Source organism: Centroberyx affinis, unplaced genomic scaffold (assembly GCF_046629955.1).
Source record: "Centroberyx affinis isolate AG114_WGS23_722 - 3 ecotype Tasmania unplaced genomic scaffold, CSIRO-AGI_Caff_v1 ptg000890l_1, whole genome shotgun sequence".
Classification (NCBI taxonomy): Eukaryota; Metazoa; Chordata; class Actinopteri; order Beryciformes; family Berycidae; genus Centroberyx; species Centroberyx affinis.
Genome location: NW_027279479.1, coordinates 135,001 through 162,505, shown reverse-complemented (window position 1 = coordinate 162,505; position 27,505 = coordinate 135,001). Strand labels below are relative to the sequence as shown.

At 43.5% G+C, this 27,505-nt stretch overlaps 2 protein-coding genes across 2 annotated transcripts in view; one reads left to right on the top strand and one right to left on the bottom strand.

Annotated features, from left to right (window-relative positions):
- fhod3a (formin homology 2 domain containing 3a) overlaps nt 1-27,505 on the bottom strand; it is a 57,857-nt gene that overhangs the window by 10,032 nt on the left and 20,320 nt on the right. The window contains exons 4-17 of the mRNA XM_071521469.1: nt 17,564-17,631; nt 16,247-16,352; nt 12,780-12,874; nt 12,171-12,282; nt 11,858-11,952; nt 11,454-11,597; nt 10,770-11,005; nt 10,198-10,224; nt 8,644-8,772; nt 7,818-8,246; nt 6,028-6,087; nt 5,184-5,318; nt 4,775-4,825; nt 1,621-1,838 (exon numbers count right to left, since the gene is read on the bottom strand). Coding sequence (XP_071377570.1) covers nt 1,621-1,838; nt 4,775-4,825; nt 5,184-5,318; nt 6,028-6,087; nt 7,818-8,246; nt 8,644-8,772; nt 10,198-10,224; nt 10,770-11,005; nt 11,454-11,597; nt 11,858-11,952; nt 12,171-12,282; nt 12,780-12,874; nt 16,247-16,352; nt 17,564-17,631 — 1,905 coding nt within the window. The remainder of the gene's footprint in view (nt 1-1,620; nt 1,839-4,774; nt 4,826-5,183; nt 5,319-6,027; nt 6,088-7,817; nt 8,247-8,643; nt 8,773-10,197; nt 10,225-10,769; nt 11,006-11,453; nt 11,598-11,857; nt 11,953-12,170; nt 12,283-12,779; nt 12,875-16,246; nt 16,353-17,563; nt 17,632-27,505) is intronic.
- Nucleotides 13,522-14,956, top strand: LOC139645689 (uncharacterized). Its single transcript, XM_071521475.1, has one exon. It carries the CDS (start codon nt 13,564-13,566, stop codon nt 14,368-14,370), a length of 807 nt encoding a protein of 268 aa, XP_071377576.1. The 5' UTR covers nt 13,522-13,563; the 3' UTR covers nt 14,371-14,956.

Sequence of the window (27,505 nt, the reverse complement as noted above, 5' to 3'; positions counted from 1 at the left end):
ATGATCAAAATAGTCATTCTTCTACATTCTCTGACAGTGTTAACTTCTTGTAAATGAAATAATGCTGAAGTTCATCATTTTGCTGGGGACCCCCTGGAACGCCCTCAAGGACCCCTGGTGGTCCCCAGACCCCACGTTGAGAACCACTGCACTAGCTCATTCCCTGTCTCTCTCACAGAGATTCGCTTGCACACAAACTACAATAATTCACACAGAAACATACTGTATAAGCTGTATCCCTTATCTGCAGTGAAATACTGTTTGACACTGCTACATGGCTGGCTTCGACTTTAAAGGCACCTCTGTTGAGGTTGCACCCCTATATCAACACATACCCATACACTAACGTAAACAATATGGCAGGGCCACAAAGGCGGGTTGTCGTGGCACCAGGATATGAACAGGAAATGAAGAATTAAGTTCCTGTTTACGTCAAAACACACACACACACACACACACACACGGCACCCACACGTAACTCCCAGTACAGTCCATGCAGTGATGCAGGCGAGGTTAGAATAACACGTGGTTGTGAGGCCTCATACACTCGCCTGTTGGAGCTACAGTACCTCGGCTCATGGCGACACATTCGCTCAGCGGAAAAACAAGGCTGTGTTCTCACACAAGATGTTTTGGCATCACGCTTTCAAAAAGCTCTTTCAAAAACCCTTTTGACCCTTTCACCCATATCCTCTCTCTCTCTGTATTTTCTTCTCTCTAGCCCCCCTGGCGGTGTCCCCTCCACCCCTCCACCCCTCCACCCCCCCCACACGCCCCTCTGGTTCTCCTTCGCTATTTTCCACAGTCTCTCTCCCCTTTTCTTTTGCTCACACCTGCATGTTAGTTTTAAAACGGCAGGCAGGCTACAAACTGAAACGATTTAAGGTTAAGAATGATTGCTTCGGGGCGCGCTGTTGGGAATTGAACTGGCAACCTTCTGGTTTTAATTCTAACTCCCCTAAGCACTAGCCAGCAGAATTCAAAGCACTGTATAAGCACTTGGAAAAGATGTGACCTTTCACACAGACGCCAACCCCGAGAAATGTGATACTGCATCAAACTCACATTAATACTTCTCACAATGATGCATTATAATAGTAATCAGGCTGGCATTGTTCCATTACATTGGTTTGATGATATAACTTTACCCCCTCCCCACTCCCAGTGTATCCCACCATCAGTTTTTTTTGTCTCGGTCCTCTTCTTGTTTCGGTTTCTGTGTCTTACTTGTCTTGACTGTGAAGCACTCTGTAAACTTTGTTTTACGTACTATACAAATACGATTATCATAATTATTATTAGTAGTAGTAGCAGTACCAGTAGAACTAACTGCAAAAGTATAGTAGAAATGTTAATAGTAGTGATAGTAATAGTAGTAGTAGTAGTAGCTGAAGTATTGCTGAAACTGTTTGGTATTTTAATATAAAGCCTAGGCAATGACATTAATCTACAGTAGGCTATTTTAGGTAAAGGTTAATAAGGAAACACAACTTCAGGAACGATGTTGTCAAATTCTACAAGATTATCCTCATTCTTTACACCTAGTCATCTTAGCATCAACACAGTAGCTGCTGGACACATGGGAGCCACTTCATCAAACCGTACTCTCACTTGTCCTACCGGTCTCGGAGGGCGTGTAGGGGGTGACGGGGGTCTCGGCCTCGAGGTCGGCGTCCGCTTCCTCCTGAGAGGCGAAGGAGGACGGGGTGCTGCTGCGCGACGACGAGGGCCAGGCCTCCGAGGGTTCAAAGGTCAGGTTGAGGTCGGGCCGAGTCCTCGACACCCGGACGCGATCCCTCTCGTACTCCTCCGCCGCCAGACGCTCCACGTTCTTATACCTGGGGGGGGGGAGAGAGAGAGAGGAGAGAGAGAGAGAGAGAGAGAGAGAGAGAGCATGTTAAAAAGAAACAAATCAAGCATATAAGCCAGTGTCGAGACAAAAATAGTCAGACAATGCATCTTCTGTCTTGCCTTTCTCAGCGTTTCCACTCTCAGTGATGAATCGCTCTTTGCCAAATTGCCGCAAAACCAGCACACTAGTTTCAGAGTGGTGGAACGCTCTTTGGCAACTTACGCGAACGCCTCACACACGACCAACCTTCCACATGTCTAATAGTCTCCCACCATTCCTCTCCGCTGTCTTTTCCCTAGTAGCAGTCACACCTCTTCACCTCAGCACACTAGATAAGCGCATCTCTCTCCTCCACCTCGCCCCATTAACCCTCCGAAAAACACATCCAATGCATTCATCACTCGTTTCCTGCACTCCAGCAATGCACCATCCTCCTCTCCTCTCCAGCCAAACGCTGAGCTATCACCAGCAGTCCAAATATGCAACAAGAGGGAGTTAGAGGGAGAGAGAGAGAGAGAGAGAGAGAGAGAGAGAGAGAGAGAGAGAGAGAGACGGGGTTGGGGAGGAGGACAAAGAGGAAGGGAGAAAGACAGGAGAGAAGAATGGGAGAGACGGGGAGAAGTTAGCGTTTAGCTTGGCTGCCGAAAGGCCAAACATCAGAAGTGAATCAAAGTAAACCTGTTCAAGATGTGCCTCCGCTCTCCTCCTCCCTTGTCCTCTTCCTCTCTTCCTCCCTTTCTCCCTCTACCACACTTCACCGATGAAACTGCCTGCCAGAACAGAGATTGAGGGCACCCACTCAACTCTCTCTCACTCTCTCTCTCTCTCTCTCTCGCTCTCCCTCTAACCCCTCCTCTCTCTCATCATACCATGAATGTGTGGTGCTTCTGTTCAGAATTCATTAGCATCGGGCCACTTCAGAAGTCTGAGGAGGTGTGTGCATGTGAAGGAGAGAGGAACAGAGAGAGAGAGAGAAAGAGAGAGGGAGCGAGAGCCCAAATGTGTATTGTGTAGTCGAACTCGGACCGAACCCTCCTGATATACTGTTATGTCCTTACATACTTAGGAATAACACAAACCACCAGCTCCACTCTCCCACCTGCACATCTGAGAAGTGTTGAGTGATAGTCTGCAAAAACACTTTTATATAACATACCAGTCTCCCACTGTAAACACTGTATGTCCCTAAATCACATTGTTATGAGCTGTTTATGTGTGTATTAGGGTGTACTAGACCAATATATATTGGTTTGCCAATATATATCGATTGGCCTGATATTGGCCTTTTATAAAAATCTGATATCAGTCAGTGGGTGTTATGCATTTCTGATGATGGATATGATGGACTTTGTTTACGTATTTATTCTATGTGTATGCATGTATGTGTGTGTTTATTCTATAATTGATCAATATTAAGCCATTAACCTGAATTGTTTCTAATGTGACATTTTCAGATTCCACACAAGTATGCATGAATATGATGATGATGATGATGATTATTATACAATTTTATCTGGTATTTTTCAAGTCTATTTGGTTGCCGACAAAATATTATTTGTTTATATATTTCATTTATTTATTCTTTTAATTGTTATTATGGGTTTAATAGGGAGTTTTTGTGTTCTAAATGCTGTTTCAGAGGTTTTTCACCCTGCTAAGAATAAATCTGAAGCACTGAATACTTGTAATTTTTTGGGGTTTTTTTGGAATGAAGATTTTTAATATTGGCACAAATGATCAGCTACAGGACAGCTTCACTCTGAAAATATCAGCATCGGGCTTCAAAACTCCACTTCAACCCTAGTGTGTACAGCATTAACACTCGTTTCTGGATTCAGCTGTCCCTCACTCAGGCTCATACAAGCCATCATAATTCACACCAGTCCTCTTGTCCAGGTGGTGTGTTACAGCGCTGTATCTTGTCAGACAGCCCCGGCCCTCGGGGAGGTGAGCTCGGGCGAAAACTCATGTTTTCCTGATAACCGTGAAGCCCGAACACGCCGTAAATACATCAGCAGCCTCCTGTGGATACATCTCCCACGTGCTCCGTCTCCTCCTCTGGCTTTTCTGTCCGTCTCGCGCTCGCTCCCTCCCTCTGTTGTTGTCTCCAACTGCTCTCAGTTTCTCTCTCTCTCTCTCTCTCTCTCTCTCTCTCTCTCTCTCTCTGTCTGGGTTGTTGCTTCAACCCTGCTGTAAAGCTTTGGCTTTAAATGGAGGGTGAAATAGGTCTGTGGCTGGAGGAGGAAGTGACATAGCTGGAGGTAAACACACAGCAGAGCACTTGGCACAGTATGTAGACTGTCAACAGAAGGAGAAGAAGAAGAAGAAGAAGAAGAAGAAGAAGAAGAGAGGGCAAGGTTACCGAGAGACGACGCTTACCGAGGAGCTTCACCTTCTCAGATACTGAAATATTGCCATGATTAGCGCAGCGGATTTGGCTTTTACACAGCTGTCATCAATCCCTATGAATTTATGGCCGCGTCCTAAACCTGATAGTGACCTCACACACCCTCTTGAGTGAATCTCTCGCTTCCCGTGAGTCCCATCTGCGCACGGACGCAGATTTATTAGCCTCATGAAAATGCCTCCTGCGCGCGTGGACGGACGTACGTGCGTGTGCGTGTGTGCCCGTGCGCGTGCATTCAGCGCGACTAGCTTGACGAATCCTGGAGTCTGATTTTCTCACAGCGTGCGGCCAACACAATCAAGCCCCTGGCAGAGCGCGGCAGTTGAAATACAGCTTCTTAAGAGGGGAGAAACAGGCAGACGGAGCAGAGAAAATCGGTTCAGTATCTGCAGCCTCTGGCAGCAAAGGCCGCATTTTTAACCTGAAAACAATTACACTATTACCCAGCTTCCCAAACCACAGGCTAAGTGTGTGTGTGTGTCTGTGTGTGTTGTTTTGATTGAGCGCACACGTACCTCTCCTCTCGCGCATGCCGGGCCTCTTCCATTTTGTCCACATAGTCGCGGCTGTGACACACACACAAACAGTGTATTATGAGAAGTGATAATCATGACTTACAGCCACTGTGGCCTGAACATGACACACATTTTGCACATCATGCATATAAGCTGTAAATTCATTTATTTGCTTTCTTAATATTCCCATATTCTTCCTCATTTGTTTATATTGCACACATCTTGATTTTTAAATAATTTTCACTTATTTCAGACTGTGTATACTTTCAGTGTAGGCTTCCATCTCCTACATATTTTCAGATTTTTCATACTTTCATTCATAGACTCCTAGTCATTGACATATTGGAATTGCTTATGTTTGATACCCAATACCAGAATCATATTTTGCAGCTGCAACGAGATGCCTCACCTATGCTTGTTCCTCTCCTCTCTCTCTATCCTCTGCAGCCTCTCCTCTCTCTCCACGCGGCGGCGCTCTCGCTCGGCCGCCAGAGACTCCTGGTGCTGTCTGTAGGAGGAGGACAGAAGACCTCCCAGAGCGGGCCTGGGGGGAGGGAGGGGGGAGTGAGTGAGAGAGAGAGAGAGAGAAAGGTCAGTATGATATTCATAGTCAGTGTGTTTGCCACGGTCTTCAAGCATCAGATTCTGGTCCGTTAGGTGATCACTACAGTGTGGTAAAAATAATTTTCTACAGATCATATCTGTTCTTTATTGAGCAGTATCTAATTAAAGGAAAAATTTGTATTTTTGAGGAAATGTATCTTTAATGATACTTAATGATGATTCCCATCATGATGCAAATCATTTTAGGTGATGTCACACGATGTCAGAACACACCTCTGTTTTCATCTATAAGTTTGCTGCACCACATTACAATATATACAGCTAAATCTTTTCATGATCGTAAGACAACACTGGAATTTTAATAAATCACATTATTATATAAGCAGTGCTTCTATGTATGAATGTAATACGCTATAAACTATGTTTGCTAACATTACTTTATTCCCCATAAAAGAAATGAAGGCAGCTGATTAGAGGCAGAGAGCTGAGATCACATTCAAATAAAGTGATAATCAATAAATTGTATGTGTCACCACCATGAATGCACATAATCCATAGGCTACTTGTTATACATGTGAGTATGTATGTGTGTGTGTGTGTTCATGCAAACACATATGAATATGTAGGCTACTTGTATGTGAACATGTGTACTGTGCAGTACACGTGTCGGACAGCCCGTGTCCGCTCACCTGGAGCTGCCGGGTGCAGGGGGGCTGCCGAGGGCCGAGTAGGACTTGACACCTCCATTCCTGAGACAGACAGGGGGGAGGGAGGGGGAAGGGGGGACAGTCAGTGACCTCTGCAGTCGCCCAGTATTACAGTCAGTGAGAAACTGGTGGCGAGAAACTTATATGACACCTTGTTACGTAACAGGAATACTGTTGGTGCAACACTAAGACCGGACCCTAATTAGTAACCGTTGCTCTGTTTATTCCCTCATGTTTCTGGGAAATTCCTTGCGAGACCCCCCAACCCCCCTCAGGCCCGCTGCCAATCTGAAAAGACCCTTTGCTCTGCAAAAAAAAAAAATCCATCTTACCAAGTAATTTACTGTAGCCACGTAATGAGTCTTAAAATCTTGCTTTTCTTAAAACAAGTGAAAAAAAAATACTGAAAAATACTTTAAGTGATACTTGATGTGTTTAAAAATCTTGATTCAAGACATTATCTTGATAGTAACCAAGTATTCATCCTTGTTTCAAGATACTGGAAAGAACAGATTGCAGTACTGAGAGCAAATACTTGTGTTTCGGCTTGAGGCCTTCGTCAGGGTTTGTAAAACAATACATCTAAAAGCCTATATACACAGCCTATATATACATAAATACACCAAATTCAACCAATAGAATAAGAGACAATGGTAATAACAACCAATTGATTACTAACACATGTTATTTCCACTCTCTCTTATTCTATTGGTTGATTTCAGCATGCTTCTGTATATCCAGTATATAGGCTTTTAGATGTATTGTTTTACAAACCCTGACGAAGGCCACAAGCCAAAACACATTGGTTTTACTAATAAATATTTGTTTTTCTCAGTACTGCAAGTGTTGCTGTGATGTATTCTCAGTTAGTTCTCAGTTAAGTTGTGCCAGAATACTTTTTCATCTTTAGTTTCAAGATACTGTCTTCTCTTACAAGAAAAAGGAAGTGAAACTCTTTCGCCCACATTCTTTTTTTTTTTTCTTTCATTCTTACTTAGTGTTTCCTTTCCAAATCATATTACTGGCATTTCTCTCAATGGTACCAACTTCAAAGCAAAACCACACTGTACTCTTATTACGTTATATCTGATAAACATATCACAGATTTATTACTACTAGAATGTATGCAGTTGTTAGGGAACAGGGCTGTAAATCTCACCATTAGAGGATTATCATAGTATAGGTAAGGTGTAGGTTATACGAAAACACAGTCCCTATTAAAGCAAAATCCTCTCCAACAAGAGAGCAATCAAACAAAACAATACATAATAAAGTGGACAGTGAATGGAGAAAGTAAAGCTGAGGAAATGTAGTTTGAATAAAATGATCATGCTAAGAAGCGAGGAGAGACTCTACAGGTGAAGAATTAGAGAGCATCTGTGAAAAGACTGCAGCACTTGAGCGATACTTGAAAAGAAGGGGAAAAGCGGTGGCATTGGGAAAAACAAAGCAAGGTTTTCAAAGAAGTGCGAAAGCTCGTCGACGCAGCGACGGAACTAAAGAAAAAGAGACGCGAGGGAGCACTATGTGAACAAGAGCCGTGACAGACTGAAAGTGAGAAGCAGTGCCGGAAAAGAAGTGAAAGGAGCTGGTGAAAAGAAAAGGCGAGGTGACGGGGAAACAAAGGCGGTGAGAGAGATTCAAGCTGGTGCTGGAGTAAGAAATTGAACAAAAAAAGGAAAAGGGCAGTGCGGAACAGAATGAAAGTTTCTTTTTGCCGCTTCCTGAACCGGCGGACCCGTGGGAGACGGAGTCCCGCTTGACCCTCTGACCTGGGCGACGTGGCCTTGGGCGTCTCCTCCTTGGGCGTCTCCTCCTTGGGCTCCTCGTCCAGGTCGTAGGAGAAGAGGTGGAAGGGGGCGTGGGGCAGGTAGGGGAGGCGGTCGGGGGAGGGGCGGGAGGAGCCCCGCGACGGGGGGCTGACCTCCTTGGCGGCCGGGACGGTCACCGCGGACCTCTTCCTGGCCAGCAGGGCGGCCAGGAGGGAGGGCTGGGCCGGCGGGCTGAGGGGGGAGGAGATGGGCAGGGAGGAGGGGGGGGTAGAGGACGAGGAGGGGGAGCGGATGGTGAGCGGCGCTGGAGGCGGCGGCGGCGGCGGCGTTGATGTGGGCGGCTCAGTCCGATTCCTCTTCTCCTCCTCTTTCAGTTTCTCCACATTTCTGGAGGTGATGGTGATGGACTGGAGGGTGGCTCTGTGAACGCTGGACGCATGGTTTCTAGCCAGGCTGGGGACAGAGGGATGGATGGAGGAGAGGAATAAATGGATGAAAAGAGACGTGGGCCAATGAATGAGAAGTAGAGCCACGTATAGAAAAAAACAGGTTTGAGCGCTTTAGACTTGTGTGCATCAGTATCAACAGCTACAGGAAACACATATAGTGGTGGAAAGAGTACTGCTGATATTTTCCTTAAGTAGAAGTAAAAGTGCTGATGTAAAAATCTACTTAAGTGAAAGTAAGTAGCTCATTTAAAATGTCCAAACATTGAAAAAGAAGATAGCAATGGCTTCTCATATGGATTCCTTTTATACAGAAGAAGACCATGTTTTTTTCCATCTTATTTAATTTGGTTGAACTCTTCTGTCATGTCCTAGAATACCTGGGGGTGGTCTGACTAGACTCTCTATCAGCCCCCTCCTGCTCATCCGAATCAGACTCCGTCACTGGAGTCCCCTCTTCCTCCTCCTCCTCCTCCTCCTCCTCCTCCTCTTCCTCACATTCCTCCTCTCTGTGGAGGCGAGGGGGAAGGAGGAGGGGTGGATGAATGGATTGGGTGGATGGGGGGGAAAAGGGAGGAGGGAGGAATTGGGGGGAGAGATGATGCAATACGTAACAATATCATGCAAACACATGACACACAGCATACTATTTACAGTAAGAGAGAAAGAGGAAGAGATGTGGAGAAGTGGAGAGATGGAGGGGTAGAGATAGATATGTGGAAATAATACTTAATACATCCAAGCACACAAACATTTACAAGACACTTACAAAGATAACAGACAAGGACATGACATCTATCACATTCAGATAAAGAGACAGAGGAAGAACACAGACAGACATAAGTAAGAAAAACAGACAGAAAGAACAGTAGAGGAAGGATGGATGTTTTTAATTACACACTCCATGCCTCCAGTTAGGTAGTTTTACATGCACATGGAGACAAAATATGATGACAGGGAAGGGGGAAAGGAATGCTGTGGGGGGAGAATATGACATAGCTGAACAACTGATCAGAGGTCAGCTCTCGCCCGCCACTGAGAAGCGGAGGAAGATGCGAGCTGTCGGCCCGGAGCTGACTCAGGATCGGCGGAATTGAAGTGTTTTGACTAGCGAAACCAGATGAGCCTTGTTGCAGTTGGGCTGGTGTGTGCTGCCAGGTGTTGTTCCATAAGACCAGAGCCATGTGTGTGTGATGGATGGGACAGCCAATAAAAGTGTGTGCGTGTGTGTGTGTGTGTGCATTCATTCCTGTGTGACAGTAAAAATACCCTAAATATGAAGCAGGATGATGTCCCATCTGACATAAACAACTTTCACCCATCATTTGACTGACTCCCTCTCACACAATCATACACATTTTCCCAAGATACACAGGTGTGCTAGCAAAACGTGAATATGTACACATACACACACACTGAAACATACACTCACACACATACACACACCACAAAGGGCAAAGATGCTGACTCCCTGAGCAGTACCTTTAACAGGCCGAGGGCCAAACTCTGCTTCGTTCAAACATTGCAGACTGAGAGGGGATGATGGAGGGATAGGAGGGAGGAGGAGGAGGTACTGAAAGGGGGAGAGAGAGTGTGAATGGGGGATCGGGGTGAAAGAGAATAGAAGGAAGAGAGGACAGGGGGAGGAAGGATTTACCTGAGGTGAACTGCTACAGCCAGTTCACCCTTTTGTGCGTATGAGCACAGCACTCCGAAATGAGTGTTAGTCCAGTAATGTGCGCGCTTGCATTAGCAGCACATTAGTAGCACATTGTTTGATGAAGTCCTGCACCCGTGTTTCAAAAACCCACACTGAGTGTTGTATTTCAGGTGAGACACACTTGTAACTTGTTACAGCATGTAGGTGAGGAGCCACGGTAGTGATAGCTCAAAGGTCAGCAGCTGACCTTTCTCTGTGTGACCTTTGAACTTACATGGACGGGAGGAAACCTGACAGCGCTCTGGAGTAGAGAGTGTTGGTACAAGACAGTCAGAAGCTTTCCCTTAGGCTCAGTGAACACATGTGCACTGCAAAAAATCTCCATCTTAACAAGTCATTTAGTCTATTATTGAGTCCCAAAATCGTAATTTTCTTTAACTAAGTGAAATAATCTGCCATTGGCGTTAATTTCACTTGTTTCCGATGCAAATCAATTTGTTTCAATAATTTTGTAGAATCAAGAGTCATTTTCTTGATAGTAGTGCAGTGATCTGCCTTATTCTTTCAAGATATTGACACTCATTTCATTTCACTCACAAGACAAAAAGTCTGCCATTGAGGTGAGAATACTCACCTCAATGGCAGACATTTTGTCTTGTTTTAAGAAAAATAAGATTTGAAGGCTGCATATGAGACTAAATGACTTGTTAAGATGGATGTTTTTAGCAGTGTGCATCTCAAAATATCTTTGAAGAATGATGACTGAAGATGAAATGTCCCTACTCTGTCTTACAACTGATTGAAACTTTTTCCCTGTCTTTTGCCTCGCCCCCCCCCCCCCCTCACCTCTCGCTCACGTCCTCGGCTCTCTGTCCGTTGAAGGGCTGGAAGCCGGCTCTCTGCGGGGAGGCGGGGCTGCAGGGGGAGGCGTGTCCGGAGCGGCCCAGGGAGGCTCTGCGGCTCCGCCTCCTCTGCAGGCCGCGCCTCTTGTCCCCGCCCCCCAGGCTGGCCCGTCGGCGGTCCTGCCGCCCCATCGGCGGGGGCTGGCTGTCGTCGTCGCCGTCCTCGTGCCGCAGGGTCGCCTGAGGGGAAAGGTGGAGGGGGGTGAGGCGAGGCCAGGGTGGGGAGGAGTGTGTGTGGTTTATGTTGTTTTTTTTAGGGTTTGACCAAAATGGGTTTTTGGAGGCCGATGCTATTATATTTGGAGCAAAGCTGGCGATAAATTTGACCATATTCATGCAAAAAAAAAAAGGATTCAGTGTTTCCACCCCAGAATTGTATTCTTTGCAGGATTAAGGTCTTTCCATAGACAACCAGTGTAGCATAAATCAATTATACAATACATATGTAATCAATAAAATTGCATCATATCCATAATATTGGAGGTGGAGAACAATGACTGGTCAATATCTGATCTTTACTAAAAGGCCAATATCAGACCAATATATAATTTTACCGGTATAATTCTGGTGTGCATATGACTGAATGTGTGTGTGTGTGTGTGCGTGCGTGAGTGTGTGCGTCTCAGACCTCGTAGATGTTGAGCTGCTCCACCAGGTCCAGATCGGTGCCCCTCCGCCCCAGGTGTCTTTGGGACACCGTCTCCATGCCCTGCTCCTCCAGACCGTCCACCATGTCATAGAATGAATCCTGGTCAGGCAGCGCCGCCAGTGTCTGCAAAGAGGAGGGAGGGAGAGAGAGAGAGAGAGAGAGAGAAGAGAGAGAGATAACACAAGTCATCACAAGGTGTCACACTGTTCACTTTTAACCAGCACAGCCCACACAAGCCAGTGCAGATACTGTATATAGATTAGAACGCAAATTAGCTCCAACAACAGCTCTAACAACCCTGATAAGCCATTATGTGAATATTTAATAAAAAGTCAATATTGGCCCGATGTTTCGTCTAACCCTAGACTCCATATGTGCTGTACCTTGTTGATGAGGGTCATGGCGTACACTAGCAACTCTGTGTCCACTCCATCCTTCTCATCCAAGATCTCCATGGCATTGGACCATGACTTGCAACCTGGAAATCAGTCCATCAAACATCAATGGATCAGTCCACCGATCATTACATCAATTACTTACCTCTTAACTCTGTCTGTGTATCTATCCACACAAACACCCATCTCTCCATATCAGTCTGTCTGCCAGTAAACTAGTCAATCCAGTAGGCTACACATACAGTAGCTATGAATGAGAAGTGATTGCCCAGCTGTTGGTGGTGTGTACAGTCTGCTGTACCTCTCTTGGTGTCCACAGCGGTGATGGCTTGTATGAGCAGCGGGGCGTTGGACTCGGAGTACTCCACAAACACCAGCAACAGCTTCAGAGCTGTTTTCACCACCAGACGGAACTGGGGGAACACAAACATTACACAGAGACAAGGAATGATGCTTCGGGGGCTGGCAGGACCAAGACGCTCAGTGCAAGATTGAGCGGTGAAAGAAAAAAGCCAGATTAACAGTCTAGTGGGAACAGAAAGCAGGCGCGTGTACCTTTAATAAAAATACCACAATAACAACAAAACACACCGCCCTCAGGTCAGGACGCAGAATTCAATCCACAGCAGATGTGTGTGTGTCTGTGTCTGTGTAAAGAACTGAGAATAATGCTTGCCAAACTATGGATGGGTACCTCAGGCCCAGTGACAGCCAGTTTGCATTGTGTGTGTGTGTGTGTGTGTGTGTGTGTGTGTGTCTGTGTGAGTGTGTCTGTGTGAGTGTATCTACACGGTGCATTGCACTGCCTTCATATCCAAACAGATTAAATGTCATCCACTCAAGAGGAGCCTGGCTTCACAAAGCATGTCAGGTTTTGCTGTTGGGCTGTAAAGAGCAGATCTATTTTTACCTTTGACCCAATGAGAGTGTACAGCCACTGGATCGTCTCGACGTGGCCAATGACACCGTTCATCCCATCCACATACAGCATGATCTGCCCCAGAGCTGAGAGTGGGGGAGAGAGACAAAGAGAGAGAGAGAGAGAGAGAGAGAGAGTGAGAGTGTGTGAAAGAAAGAAAGAAACTACAGGAAGAAGGTTCACCGATTAAACCACACCACACTGCTGCTGTATAATAAGTTATCTAGCATTAGTGACTGTTAAAAAAAACAAAAACATTAGACCTTCTTCCTTTCTCACACTTTGACTCTTTTGATAAAAGTCAAAATAAATAAATAAAAAGGAAATAAAAAAATATTTTGACATACTAGTCGATATGTCAATATTATGCCCAGTATTTTTGATATTGCATTCATAATTGCACTCAAAATTATTAATACAACCCTGATAATGAAGCAATGCTAACGCTACACTTTATTCAACTTTATTTATATGTTGCCTGAATCCCAAAGTATGTTATCATCAATAAAATAATATTAGGGAAAGTCATTAAATAGAGAAAAGAATGTAAAAGAAGAGAATAAAGTGAAATTCATAAAACGTAGTGTATTGACTGTCTTTCTGTTGAAGTTGCTGTACTAGCAGCATATCACAGATTGCACTGGACCAGTAGTGAAAGTGAGAATGAAAATGAAGTCTCATACCGAGACTGAGGGACAAGCAAAAAGCAGCTCACACACAACCTGATCATAAGACAGAGAACAGCTTTGCTCCAGCACTCCCATCCTCATCAATCATGTATTTGGACACCAATTTGAAAATTGAAGCTGTAACGGCGCTCTTTGGACAAGTTTTAAAAAGCTATGATGAGAAAACTGGAATAACAGCAGATCTTTTGTCTGTTGGTGATTTTCTTCTCAGCACCATCATTGGGAAGAGACAGACATTTGCAACAGAGCTTTTCATAGATGAGGAGAAATTCTTCGACCCACAGTACGACTACGACTTCACTGATCTGTCTGACACTGCTGAGTGTGAGAGAGGCGATGAGCTTTATAAGCGACCGAAAGGCTGGTACCGCATGGCCTTAAAGGTCAAAGGCAAATATCCAGATGGCGACACCTGGTTGGGCCCTAACGGATGGAGGAGTCACTCTGTACCAGGAGAATGGCCCGTCTGCTTCCATGGAACAAGCGTAGATGGGGCCAGAGGCATCATCAAGACCCACTACAAAGCAGGACCCAGAGCTGAACATGGAAGAGGAATCTACTCAACACCAGATATACATGTTGCCGAGGAAGAGAAGTATGCCAAGACCTTTAAGTCAGAGAAGACGGGGAAACGTTACAAAGTGATCCTGCAAAATCGAATCAATCCTGCAATGAGAGAGATTTGTCAAAGAAGAGAAGACTACTGGCTTGTTCCTGTTCTGGAAGGAACGTCTGCCGAGAGGGAGAGAGAGATAGTGGAGCGCTCGATTCGACCGTACGGCATTCTGATTAAGGAAATCACCGACGATGATGCTGGACCTGTAGGTCTGCTGGAGACAAAGGAGACCAACAACCAAGAAGAAAACCAATGCCAGATATGTTACGCTATGTAGAATAGCTAGGCTGTTATGTCTTGATCAAATGTGCTTTTGTGTGTCTTGTGCTTTTCCTGATGTTTGTCCTATATCATTCTGTTCTATGGTTGATTGTTGATCAGTTAGATCTAGTTAGGCTCATTCTCTGTTAAGTCCTTGAAACATGCTGTGATAAAGGGCTATATAAGTCAATGAACTTGAAACTTGAACTTAATGGTTAACTGTTTTTCAAATTTATTTTCATAAAAAAGTCATTTAAGTCTCAAAATGTACTGTAATGGGACCAGTTAGGGTCAGATCAAGTGTCAAATAGGCAAACTCAGAAAATGCTTTAGCTGCTTCCCTGAACTGACAGACATTTTGTTCTAGGACTATGCTTACTTTGTCTGTGAAAATCACCAAGTGTTTAAAAATTGCATTGAATTTGTATGTTGGAATGTAGAAAATCATTACAAACTCTGTTTTATAATGTCATAATTTGTATGAATTGAGGATCAACAATGAAAAAGTCTTCTTATTTTCTGTTCCAAAATTTTCTTTATATTTTTTCTACAATGAGATTTATTCGGTCTTAGATTCCCACTCAGATGTTACATCTTTGAATTAATCAACATTTAAAATAAAATTTACTTTGACAATAAATTATTACAGATACCATGAGCATGTGTGCTTCATTGAGCTCTTTTAAGTGAAACTGTGTGTTTTATTAAGTAACCAAGGGGTCAATAAGGAACTAGCAACTAAAATTTGTGTATGGACATTTATAGGCTTTTCTACCTATATGGTTAAGAATTTATGGCAAAAAAATGATAAGAAATTATTTTCTTGTATTTCTATATCAAATTCTCATTACTTTTACTTCCCAGAAAACATAAAATCTACAGTGGTGACTTTGTGTACCAGGAGGCATACATAAAAATTCAACCAATAAAAACATTACACATTTTTGAACAATCCCACCACTCGACCCCTCTCATCAAATGAAACTGACTTTCTCTCCCAAACTGATATGTAATTGGTTTACACTTTTGAATGATCCCTCCCTGCGGTATGTCCTGCCCCAACATCCTGTTTCAACGGAAAATACATCACATTAAGGAAGCAAGATGCTCTCAAAATGTGGTTTCATTGTTATTTTAAAGCATCAGCCCTCTTTAATGTCTCAATCAAGATACAATACACACATGCACACGCACACACACACACACACACACACACACACACCTCACACACCTGTTCACATGTTATAGAAATGAAGAGCTGCTGCAGGGTTTGTGGGTTTCCTCAGGGGAAGTTCAAGAGTCAAACGCTGTGAAACTGTCAGCTGACAGGGTCTTTAGAGGTTTCCTGTTACCACTGGGCTAACTGCTCAGAGCTGTCGCTGTGACATTTATCATATGGCTGCAAATAGCCAGTCATTAGCCAATTAATAACAAACACAAACACTCCATAATTATGTTGCACGTGAAACAATTATCTGTGACACATGTTCGGTATGTGGAACTGATAAATAAGCCCAGGTGTCTGTGTTTGTGTGTGTGTAATTGAAAAAGAGAGAGACAGAGACATTAAGACCAAAAGTGAGTGAGAGACATGTGTGTGGGCGGCAGCAAAGTTTGTTTCAGCATGTTGCAAGCTGAGAAACAATGGTTGAGTTCATTCTTGTATGTATATATATTTACATTGTTTACATTATTATTCCAATGGACGTTTTCCTATTTCTAGAAACAAAATGGAACATAGCCATATATAATTCATTTGTTTTCTGCATTGTATGCGTTTGCTTTGGCAACATGTACTCTGGTATTTCATGCATAAAGATAATTTTGAATTTGAGAGATTGAGAGATTGAGAGAGAGAGCGAGAGAGAGAGAGAGAGAGAGAGAGACTATACCTCTTAGTATGTAGTTCTGGTAGTTCTGGTCAGCCTCTGCTCCCACCTTGATGAGACAGGTCAGACCTTCAGCCATCACAAACTCATGGACCAGGTCCTTGTCATCCTGAAACAAACAGAAAACAGAAAACAGAGAGAGAGAGAGAGAGAGAGAGAGAGAGAGAGAGAGAGAGAGAGAGAGAGAGAGAGAGAGAGAGAGAGAGAGAGAGAGAATTAACTTCATACAACACCCAGTAGTGCACTTATCCTGCCTCCACACATTCAGAATCACAAAATCCCTCCACAAACTGTCTGTCCATTTCATTTATATATTAATGCATTCCCTTTACTAACCACATGGTGGCAGTAATGTGCAGCATTAGGATTAAAGTTGATACTGGTGCGTTGATTGCTAAATAAACTTCCAAATCCCCACTAGGTCACGCCGGTTGATACACACACTCGTCATTTCAACACCCATGTGTTTCACAATTTGTTGCTGATGACATGTCATCTCTTATACAAAAACAAAATTCAAAGGATGATGAAAACCCTTTTCCACAGGTGGCTGACCAAACCCAAACAGTTATCCTATCACGATGCTGCCTTCAGGTGCACCTCATAAGCTCCTACGTCCAAGTTTGTCAGTACGACTTGTTGCTCATTCAAGGCCTGTGACAAAAGTAGTTTATTGGTAGAATTGTAAGCAGTGGGAGAATGAAGAGGAGAAAATGCGGATCAGCCATGTTGTTGCATATTTAATACAAATAAATCACTAATAATAATAATCACTTTTACTATCAGCTGTTGACACGACTTCCACCTCAGAAACTCGGGTATCATAGGAAATTCCCACTTTCCCTGTCATATTTACCACCTTGTTGGATCACTAATGTGAAGGCAAGGGCTGAACTTGTAATTACAGTATTTCCAACAGCACTTGAAGGCAGCATATATTCACATGCTGCGAAAGTTTTGAAATTGTTGTTTTGTTGTTTTGTGAGTTTATTGTTGACCATGCATCTGGTTACTGTGTGTGTGTGTGTGTTCCAGATAGCAAAAGTGGACTTGGCTTTGAAACTGACTGACTCCTCTCATCCTAAAATAAAGGTTCACACACACATATACACACCCACACACACCCACACTCTCTCACGTACACACACACACACACACACACACACACACACACACAGCAATGCCACGTTGAAGGAGCTGCCTGTCATCATGGAAACACACAGTGGCCACAGTAACCAATTGTACTCTGCAACTACAAACTGAAACAGTAATTGTGTGCGGGTGTGTGTGTGTGTGTGTGTGTGTGTGTGTGTGTTTTACCTGAAATATTTGCTTTAGAGAGAACAGTGCCCTTCTCAAGTCACGTCCATTGGAGTTATACAGTTTTTCTGCAAAGAGAGAGAGAGAGAGAGAGAAGAAGAGAAAGATGGTTATTTGTGATTCCCAGCTGTGTGTGTCTGCTCCATCAGCACTAGTTGTCTCTGGAGCATGCAGACTATACATACAGTACCACCACACACGCACGCACACACACACGCACACACACACACACACACACACACACACACACACACACACAAAATGTGACAAATGATTATAAAACAACATATGGTTTCATGTTTGCATGTTTGACACGTTCGACAAGCCCTTTGCGTTCTACTTTCTACCTGCACACCCTTCATCTTTCATCCATATTCATATTCTATCTGTTCTGTTCTGATGAACAGAGGAATAAAACCTGGAACCAAAGTGTGTCTGTTGAGAGAGGCAGGCAAAACTTGGCTGCAAGTAGATGGAACCAATCACATCGCACGGCTCTGATCACCTGAGGCGGGCACTTCACCGCACACTTTCACCCTGTCCTCACTCACAACTCACAACACAACACAACACGTGCATGGTCTCACACACACACACACACACACACACACACACACACGCACACACACACACACACACACACACACACACACACACACACACGTTGCAGTGGTGATTAGAGCTGTATTGGAATGTTAATGAGCTGCTGGCCGGGCTGCAGCAGTGAGGTATTCAGGTCACGACACGGAAAGCACTCACATTAGGACCCAACGGCTCCAGGCTCTTACAGATTATCACAATGATATTTTGTATAAACATTTGTGTCCTTAAAAAAGACATCATTATAATATTCATGCAATGTTCTTAAAATAGGACTTAAAATGCATCTATGACACTCAGTAGCAAGTTTATTAAGTAGTGATCTTATCACCGTTATTCAGTTATACTTTATGCTATTTCTTATCTCCTATGGTATCATAATATTCCTATGATATTCCTATAGGGACTTCTAGTGTCTGCAGTATTAAACAATGATTTTATAGTGACTTTATTTTGGTATTTATTTTGTATCTCCAATGGTATCACTATAATTTTCCTCTAATAGGGACTTATTGTGTGTCAGTGATACTCAATACTGAGTTCATTGTTTTCATCTCCTATGGTATCTCTATCATATTCCTATAATATTCCTATAGTTATAGTTATATTCTTACAGGTTTTGCTGTGATATTTCTGTATCCTTGAAAAAATATTATTGGAATGCTTTAGTTCTTTTGGTAAGCAGTGGTTGGGTGTGTAAGTGTGTGTGTGCCTGTGTGCATGTATAAACATACTGTATATTTGCATATACTGCACTTGTGTTTAGTGTGCATGAACAGTTGTGCATCCAACTGTGTGTCAGCGGGGGGGCTTGGGAAACCTGCGTGTGTAAATCCTGAGTTTGTGTGTGTGTGTGTGTGTGTGTGTGTGTGTAGATAAATCCTTCGGTAGATCAGGAGGGGGGCGTTGGATAAAGCGTATGGAGGTGAGGGCAGGGAAGGCCAGCACCCCCCTCCCCCCCGATGTGAGCCCAGACGTGGGCTAGCCTGTCTGCGGAGCCGGCCTGTCTGTCTTCCTGTCTGGAGCTCAGTGGTAACCGTCTCTCAGCTAGGCAAGGCTAACCCAAAGCCAGGGTCAAAATCATTATCATTCCACACACACACTAAGAATTATAGGCCTGCCTGTCTCTCCATCTGTAGGACCCTTTCTGCAACATAAACGATTTAGAGACAAATAGCAGCAGCCATGAAATCCATCTGTGATAGTCTACAGTAGGCAATGAGGCAATGTTAATGATAATTCGACCAAATCATCCAAGACAATACAGTGGAAAGACACAGCATGAATAATGTAAATACTCAACAGTACAGTGAACCTCGGGAAAAAATTAAAAGTGGCAAAAAGTGACATGAAATGCTGAAAAAAAGTGAAACAAAACGGTAGGAGAGAAAGTGAAGAAAGAACTTTTGGAAGACCATGAAGGAAAGGAAAGGAAAGGAAAGGAAAGGAAAGGAAAGGAAAGGAAAGGAAAGGAAAGGAAAGGAAAGGAAAGGAAAGGAAAGGAAAGGAAAGGAGAAAGGAGAGAGGGAAGAAGGGAAGAAGGAGAGTGACCACAGAGTACAGGCCGGCGTCTGATGGGAAGAGAGAAGGCCAATTGCTTCTGGGTAATCAAAAACAAGAAAGAGTGGAGAGGAAAGAAGGAGAGAGAGAACGCTGCTACACCCTTCAGGCTGGAAAAAAGGGAATTCCCCTTCCCAGAAATACACAAACGACATACATATATGTCCCAGCTATGTTATTTCAGTAAAATGCTGTCCTGGTAGATATCTGACCTCATACATTTTTTAACCCCTACTTCTGGCCTGGAGAAGTGGTTGTAGAGGGATGGAGGTTACACATTAACACATTAACACATTTCCAGCTGCCTTCTGCTGTTGGCCACTGGCCATCTCCACTGGAGCAGTTGGGGGTTGAGTGCCTTGCTCAAGAACTCAAACCGGCAACTAGGCTTGGGCAATATTCAATATTTAATATCATGATGCTGTCCCACCAAAATATCGCATTATACGATATCTGTGAAGTGAAGAAAGCGATATTCGACCCCGGGAAATATTGCGATATTCACAAAATTTTGTGATATTCGATATTATCAAATATCAGCCTAAGCCCACTGGCAACCTTCCAGTGACAAGTATTAAGATCCATGACAATGCATATACTAATTCTTGTCATAATCATAATTCTTGTGGTCCCATTTTCCACTACTCACTTTCTTGGGTCATTATTGATTCTTTCAATCAGTGTGATCATGTCATATTTACTTCACATTTCCTGAGTCATATTTTCTTCCCACCATGCTAGTTTCTCACTGTGTCTATTTGACAAAGTATTAAACACATGGGGACATAATCAATGCCTGTGGCACAGGAAAGAGTCCATCCAATTCAGTGAGTATTTCTTTCCCCCGGGGGGACATATATCAGTGTGGCACTGAAACCACCACACACCAAGGGTCAATCTATTCCCCTCAACAGCGTACAGCACAGATCCCCTTCCCAAAGGGCCCGTTCCATTTCCAAAATCTATCAGCACCGATCACTAACTAGAGCTCAGCCATTGATTAGCCGCAATCCTGCTGCGGTCCTATCATTTTGTAGAAATGTGACCTTTTGTGTGGTTTAATGTTGTTTTCTTGAACACGGGAGAACATGCAGAACTCGTGCCATGTAGAAGAAAGTTTCAGTGTGAATGTGTGGATGTGTGGACACATGTTGTGGGTTTTACGGGTTTTATGGGGCCATGTTATATCATAAAGGCTTATGGTGTCGTTATTTTTGTTTGGTCATAATGTGAACTGAGAAACAGATGGATAGTATGAGTAATACATTTTAAATGGCAATATATTTTCAATAGATCGGCGTGTTGGAACATGCGAACAGGTGTTGAGTTTCGTTGACTGTTGATTGATTGTAGCATTACCCCACTGCACACACCCCAATACACACACACCATCAACTAATAACCTCACCAGATATTCTTATCGCATTGCAAAACACCAAGAGCAAGAGTGTGTGTGACAGGTGGCACTTGACCCGCATCTCATCGGACAAAACACAACACACTCCAAACAGCTACGAGAGACGATTCTGTTCTCATACTGCCAATTCAGCCCGTTATCCTCGTCCTCGTCCCTCCAGGTTTCCCCGGAAATCAAGTGGCTACTTAACAACAGAGGGAGCGCTCAGTCGGGTCGGCGAGGGTGAGCGGCCGATTCAGAGGTTCCCGTGCATTGTGCCGTCGTGTTCTTCATCAGGCCCTGAGTGGGCCTGTCAGGGTAACCTTTACCAAAACGGCTGCTGTGCATCAGGAGCATGTCAGCAGCACTGATAAGGGTTAAATACTTGATTCATTCTGGAGCATGGCGGACACCAGTGATACAGTGGGGTGTAAGGTGGGTAAACTATAAGCTCCAGTTGGTGATCAACTACCAATGTAAGCAAAAACAGTTCTTTTATTATTATTAAAAACATTTTCAAATTAGGACTGATTTATGCTTATTTTCATGTACCTAATATCAGTCTGATTCTACTTCCTACATTTTACTCTATAAATGTATATGGTGAGGATTTACATGTGTTTATTCGTTTTAGGAAACCATATTTCTCTGCACTCAAGCCTCCCATCCTTACTCTTTGATAGCGTGTGGGTTTCCTAGCTCTTATGAAACTATATTTCACAAATAAAAAGTCTGTAAACCAAATTTAAGTGGGTTCACTACATCACTGGCAGACACATATTACCCCAAATGACATTGGTGAATACACATGGACTAGATAGATATTAAATCATTAGTTAGTCCATTTCCATTTACTGTGCTATAGACTCAAAGTGATGTGTACTGCCAAGTGTAGCAGCCAAGAAGAGCACTTCCACTTCGGTTTACTTGCTCCAGCTGGTGTGTTCTATTCTGTGCAGGCTGAAGTTGATGTGGGGAACAGATACTCTGACCAAGGCTAAATAGACTGAGCATGTGATCGATACATGCTGATGTACAGCTGATGTACAGTATGCCATGTGCTGTCAAGGCACATTTCATATGCCGGGGATGGATTGCATGAGAACCGGCAGGAGGGTGAGAGCTGAGCAGCCTCTGCTAAATTAACACCTCTGCTCTACCACAGAACATTTACAGCATGCACTATACTGAAGAGGACATGATATAGGGAGGAAAGATGAAGAGGGCATTTCTCTTTGTTACGTACACATCAACACAGTTTTTATATTCTTTGGCAGTTCACACTGCAAAAAAAAGATCCATCTTAACAAGTCATTTAATCTCGCATTGAGTCTAAAAATGACAAAATCTGCAAATGTGGTGAGGTCATTTCACTTGTTTCCAAAGCAAACACACTTGTTTCAAGTTTTTCTTTAATCACCTGTCATTTTCCTGATAGTGGAGCGATCTAACTTATTCTGCCTTGTTTCAAGATATTAACACTTGTTTCTGGAAACAAATCCTGAAACAAATGAAACTCCATTGGAAAAAAGTGGAATTATCTCACCCCACTGGCAGCATTTTCACTTGTTTTAAGGAAAACAAGATTTTAAGACTCAATACTAGATTTGTTAAACTTGTTAAGATGGTTTTTTTTTTGCAGTGCATAGTTGATAGACCCACAGCCTCACAGTATGAACCCATGCCAACATTAACATTGTCATGGCAATACCCAGTAATCGTCTCATATTGGCTTAACAATGTCTTGTCAGCGTAATTACCCTCCCGCTCCAGAGTAAATATAGTTTGACATTCTAAATAATCAATGGGCCGTTTTCCCATTGGCGCTAATGGCTCCAGCTGTCTTAACACTGGCTGTCTAGAGCGATGGGCGATTCGAACGGGGAAATAAATCAAACGAATCACTCTCACCTTCGACCTCTGGGCCTGACGGGGACTGAAAATAACAGCGGAACGCAAACTAGGGAAATAGCACATCTTAATCAGATCCCCGCCACTGGTCCAAGAGACTAGAGGAGTAGAGGTGGGGATAAGCGAAGCGGGAGTAGAGGGAGAAGTGAGAGCAGAAGGACGGTGTTGATGTGATGGAGGGATGAATTGTCCATCCACGTGTCTTTCACTGGTCATTCTCTTTTTCCTGGCCCTAGCTTTTATTATTGTCACAAGAAACGCTGGGATACTCACTGGGACGTGTCAATGTGGCTTGTGTGTTTGGGTGTGTGTGTGTGTGTGTGTGTGTGTGTGTGGGTGCCCGTGTATATAAGTCAGTGCCTGTGCTTCTCTGAGTGCAGACAGATGGATGTAGGAAAGGCAGGCTTCCATTTATAGGTTTGCTTAGAGTTTTACTGTTTTGTTTTGGAGGACTCACAGTTCTTGTCCACACTGTTTTACCATGACCTCACATGCACTGCAAAATATGTCCATCTTAACAAGTCATTTAGTCTCATATTCCGTCTTAAAGTCGTATTTTTCTTAAAGCAAAGGGGGAATTCTTCCAGTGGGGTGAGATAATTCCACGTGTTTCCAATGCAGTTTCATTTGTTTCAGGATTTTTCTAAGTGTCAGTATCTTCAGCTAAGGCAGAATAATTATATTACTATTATTATTGAATCAAGTGTTTTCTTCATACAAGTGGCTCACTGACACGCACACACGCACACACACACACACACACAAGGATTTGCCCATTGAAAATATACTGCCATTTAAAATGTATTACTCATACCATCTGTTTTTTAGTTCACACCATGAGTAAAACAAAAATCGTGGCACCGTAAGCCTTCATGATATTCCACAGCTTCACAAAACTCATAAACTCTCCACCACGTGTCTCTACGAGCTCCCAGTTGACACCTCCATAATTCCACAGCCGTTCCCAGTGTGTGCCGGGCCGAGCGCACGCTATAATTAGAGCTTTATCTGGTGGAGTGACACGGACACTGGAGTCCAGTTACCGTCTGAGCTGGGTTTACGCTCCCACTGGGTTCATCACAGCCTCAGCGCCACAAGTGTGGACTCGACCACTAAAGCACATAAAAAAAATAAAAAAATCCTGTCCATTGTTGTATCTACGATTCTTAAATCACCAACATAACGTCAATGTCATGACCAAGATAAGCTCGTTGCACAGCCTACACTGTAAAAAAAATCCATCTTTAACAACTCAAACAAAGTCTTGTTTTTCTCAATGCAAGTGAAAAATGAACCCAAATGGGTCGAGACAATTCCACTTATTTCTTATGCGGTTTCACTTGACTCAGAAATTTTCGGGAAATGGGTGTCAAAATCTTGAAACAAGGCAAAATATGAAACATAATATGTTGATGCGCATTGGCAGCAAGTGGCACTATTCTCATTTCATCACACTGATAGATGTTTTTCATTCATTTGAGGAAAAGCAAGATCTGACAGCTCAGTACCAGATTAGATGACCTGTAAAGCTGAATACTTTTTACAGTTTTTTGTACATGTGCATCCTCATGCATTTGTGCTGAAATTTCTGATTTTCTGTAGCAGATATATGCAGTGGAGCAACCTGTTTGTGCATACGTGCGTGTGTGTGTGTGTGTGTGTGTGTGTGTGTGTGTGTACGTGTGCGTGGGAGTGTCCTCTGCAGCGATGTAGGGATTCCCCCGATGCCGAGGCCCTCTGCTAAGTCGCTCAGGAGTGGTCACCTCCCTCCTTCTCCTCCTGTCCTAATGAGATTACTGCTGTGACCCTTCAGCTTTGACTAATCCCTGGACACTACTGGACCGTCTCCACACAGAAAAACACACAGGCCGGCTCAGGCTAACACTAGGCCTAATCCACAGCCATTATGCTCAGAACTGCACTGCGGTTTTATTACAATGCTGCGTTGCACCAAGGGCATGATCAAAAACGGTGCGTGACTGACTGGACTGAAGTCTAGCTCTGTCTAGCTGGCCTTAGCACCGGGTAGCAAAGAAAAAAAAACAATCATTACTATGGTTAATCCCTGACCAGACCAAACAGCAGGCAGCCAGCCAAGAAGAAGTGTCTTCAAGGCGAGCTAGTGAAAGGAACAGTGGTGTAAAGACGGGATTCTGAGGGAGGAAAAGGTAGAGACTGTAACCTTAGTAACCCTAAAACCATAAAAATCCTCCCTTCTTACATTCTATTGATGAGAATCTTAAAGGGGCTCCGAGCATGACCTTTATCATCCTCTGCTGGTGACCAGTAGGAATTGCAACAACATTGATAGAACTTATCTCAGTGTAACTGACACAAATAATAAAGTCACATGTTCACAAAGAGAGGAGTAAGCTAGCTCATTAGAGCAGAAATGTCTAGTCAAGAGGTGATATATCACCATGCTAAATACTGGAATAATTATACTGCTTTGTCATTTACATTTTTCTTCCTTTTTTAGAACAAGGCTTTTTGGCCCTCGTAGCGGAAACGTTGAGCGTGTGTGTGTGTGTGTGTGTGTGTGTGTGTTGTTGGGGGGGTTGAGGGATTGTTGTTCCAAAGCGCACCAGATGCTAGATTGCAAAGTCCTTGAGTCATTGGTATTGATCAACCCCCCACAGATATATTATGGTCAGTTTGTGCTATGGGGCAGTAAAAATCTTTACTTATTGCCCTTTAAAGATAATTACTTTAATCACCAAAATGTAATAAAGTATAATATAAAGGAGGATATAAAAGAGTTACAAAATAAATACATGCAGGCAAGGAAACAAACAAACCAAAACACAATGACGTTAAACTGGAGATTCATCCAACCATACTAACCTGTTCTGCTGTATGTGCCTTGACCAGGGGGGAAGTATTTCAGTGTGACACATGTTTAGGTCAGAGGATGTTTTCACATAAACACAGACTAAGGTCAACCAAGGGTAATATTTGTCGAGATGGTACAACTGTCTGTGGGTCAGGCAGGGGGTGAAGAGGGGGGGGGGGGGGGGTCATTTTAGAGCGACACACAGCTGGTGGTCCTGCATTTAAGCCCAGTTATAACCGCTGACTCGTGCTTCTGGAGGATTTCATTGCACCCCTTAAAAAAAAAAAAAAAAAAAGGCCCCCTCCCGGCTGTCTGGGCCAATCAGTCAGTTCGCTTTCAAACTGGGTCTTCAGTGGGGATCTAAAATAAAGAGGTGAGGGGAGGAGGGGGTGTCACGGCACGCTGGAGAGTTTGGTTTAATCCCAGGGAGTCTCTTTCCCTCTCTGCACTGGTACCAGGCTAAATATAGAGAGCTGGGTTAGGTATCAAACATACTGTAAGACCCCAAGATACTGGGTTCACACCCTGCTCAGGTCATGTAGTGCACAGTGTGTCCACTGCAAAAAATATCTGTCTTTAAGTCATGTAGCCTAATATTCAGTCTTAAAATATTATTTTGTTAAAACGTGAAAAATTCAACCTGTGGGGTGAAATAATTGGAGTTTCTGCAGTTTCATGTGTTTCAGGAATTAGCTAGAAGTGTCAATATCTTGAAACAAGGCAGAATAAGGCAGATTCCTCCACTAGTATCAAGAAAATGACTTTTTAGAAAAATACGATTTTAAGACTCAATATGAGATTACATGACTTGTTAAGATAGATACATTTTGCGGCATGTATGTGTGTGTGCGTGCTGGTGGATTAACTATTAAATATGTATGTGTATGCGTTTGTGTCCACAACAGTACGTTCATGGTCATCCTAGTTTCTCAGTGTGTATTTGCATTTCGAGTCATTTCGATGCAAATTAGCTTGTATCAGAAAATCTTGCACGCACACATCCATGGCACAGCATGCCCATAGCTCTGCAGTCAAAGGGAATAAATACTCTGTCGTTCCTAGACTGATACACTTTGGACAATAACGCACAATTTCATTCCCATGTGAACTGAGAGAAAAGGACAAGCTGGCAGACAGTGGAGCGGAGCAGAGAGAGATGAGGGAGGAGGACAACATGGCTATTTTGCGACTGTCTATTTTCTGTCTGTTGGTCTTGGCCTTGGCCTACAGTACGACTACTGGAGGCTGCCGATGGTACAGATGACGGCAGAGGGCCTCTGAACTCAGAGTGTGTGTGTGTGTGTGTGTGTGTGTGTTTGTGTGTGAGAGAGAGAGAGAGAGAGAGAGCAAGAGAGAAAGAGAGATAGACCTACAGGGTTTGACTGTCGGTTCCATGAGATTTAAAGAATGGAGACGGACCTAGACAGAGATTACACTGGGCTCAACGAAGGCACACATACACACACACACACACACAAATATAATACAAGCACAAATACAGGCACAAATGCAAACACAAACTGAAAAACTTGCAGTAAACGAAAACAAGCTTGTACATGATGCCTGTGAATCCCATGAGTTAATACACTCACTCACTCACTCACTCACTTTCACACACACACACACACACACACACACACAC

What these genes read in the sequence shown, in the direction of transcription:
- LOC139645689 (XM_071521475.1), top strand. Translation starts at nt 13,564, where the DNA reads ATGTATTTGGACACCAATTTGAAAATTGAAGCTGTAACGGCGCTCTTT.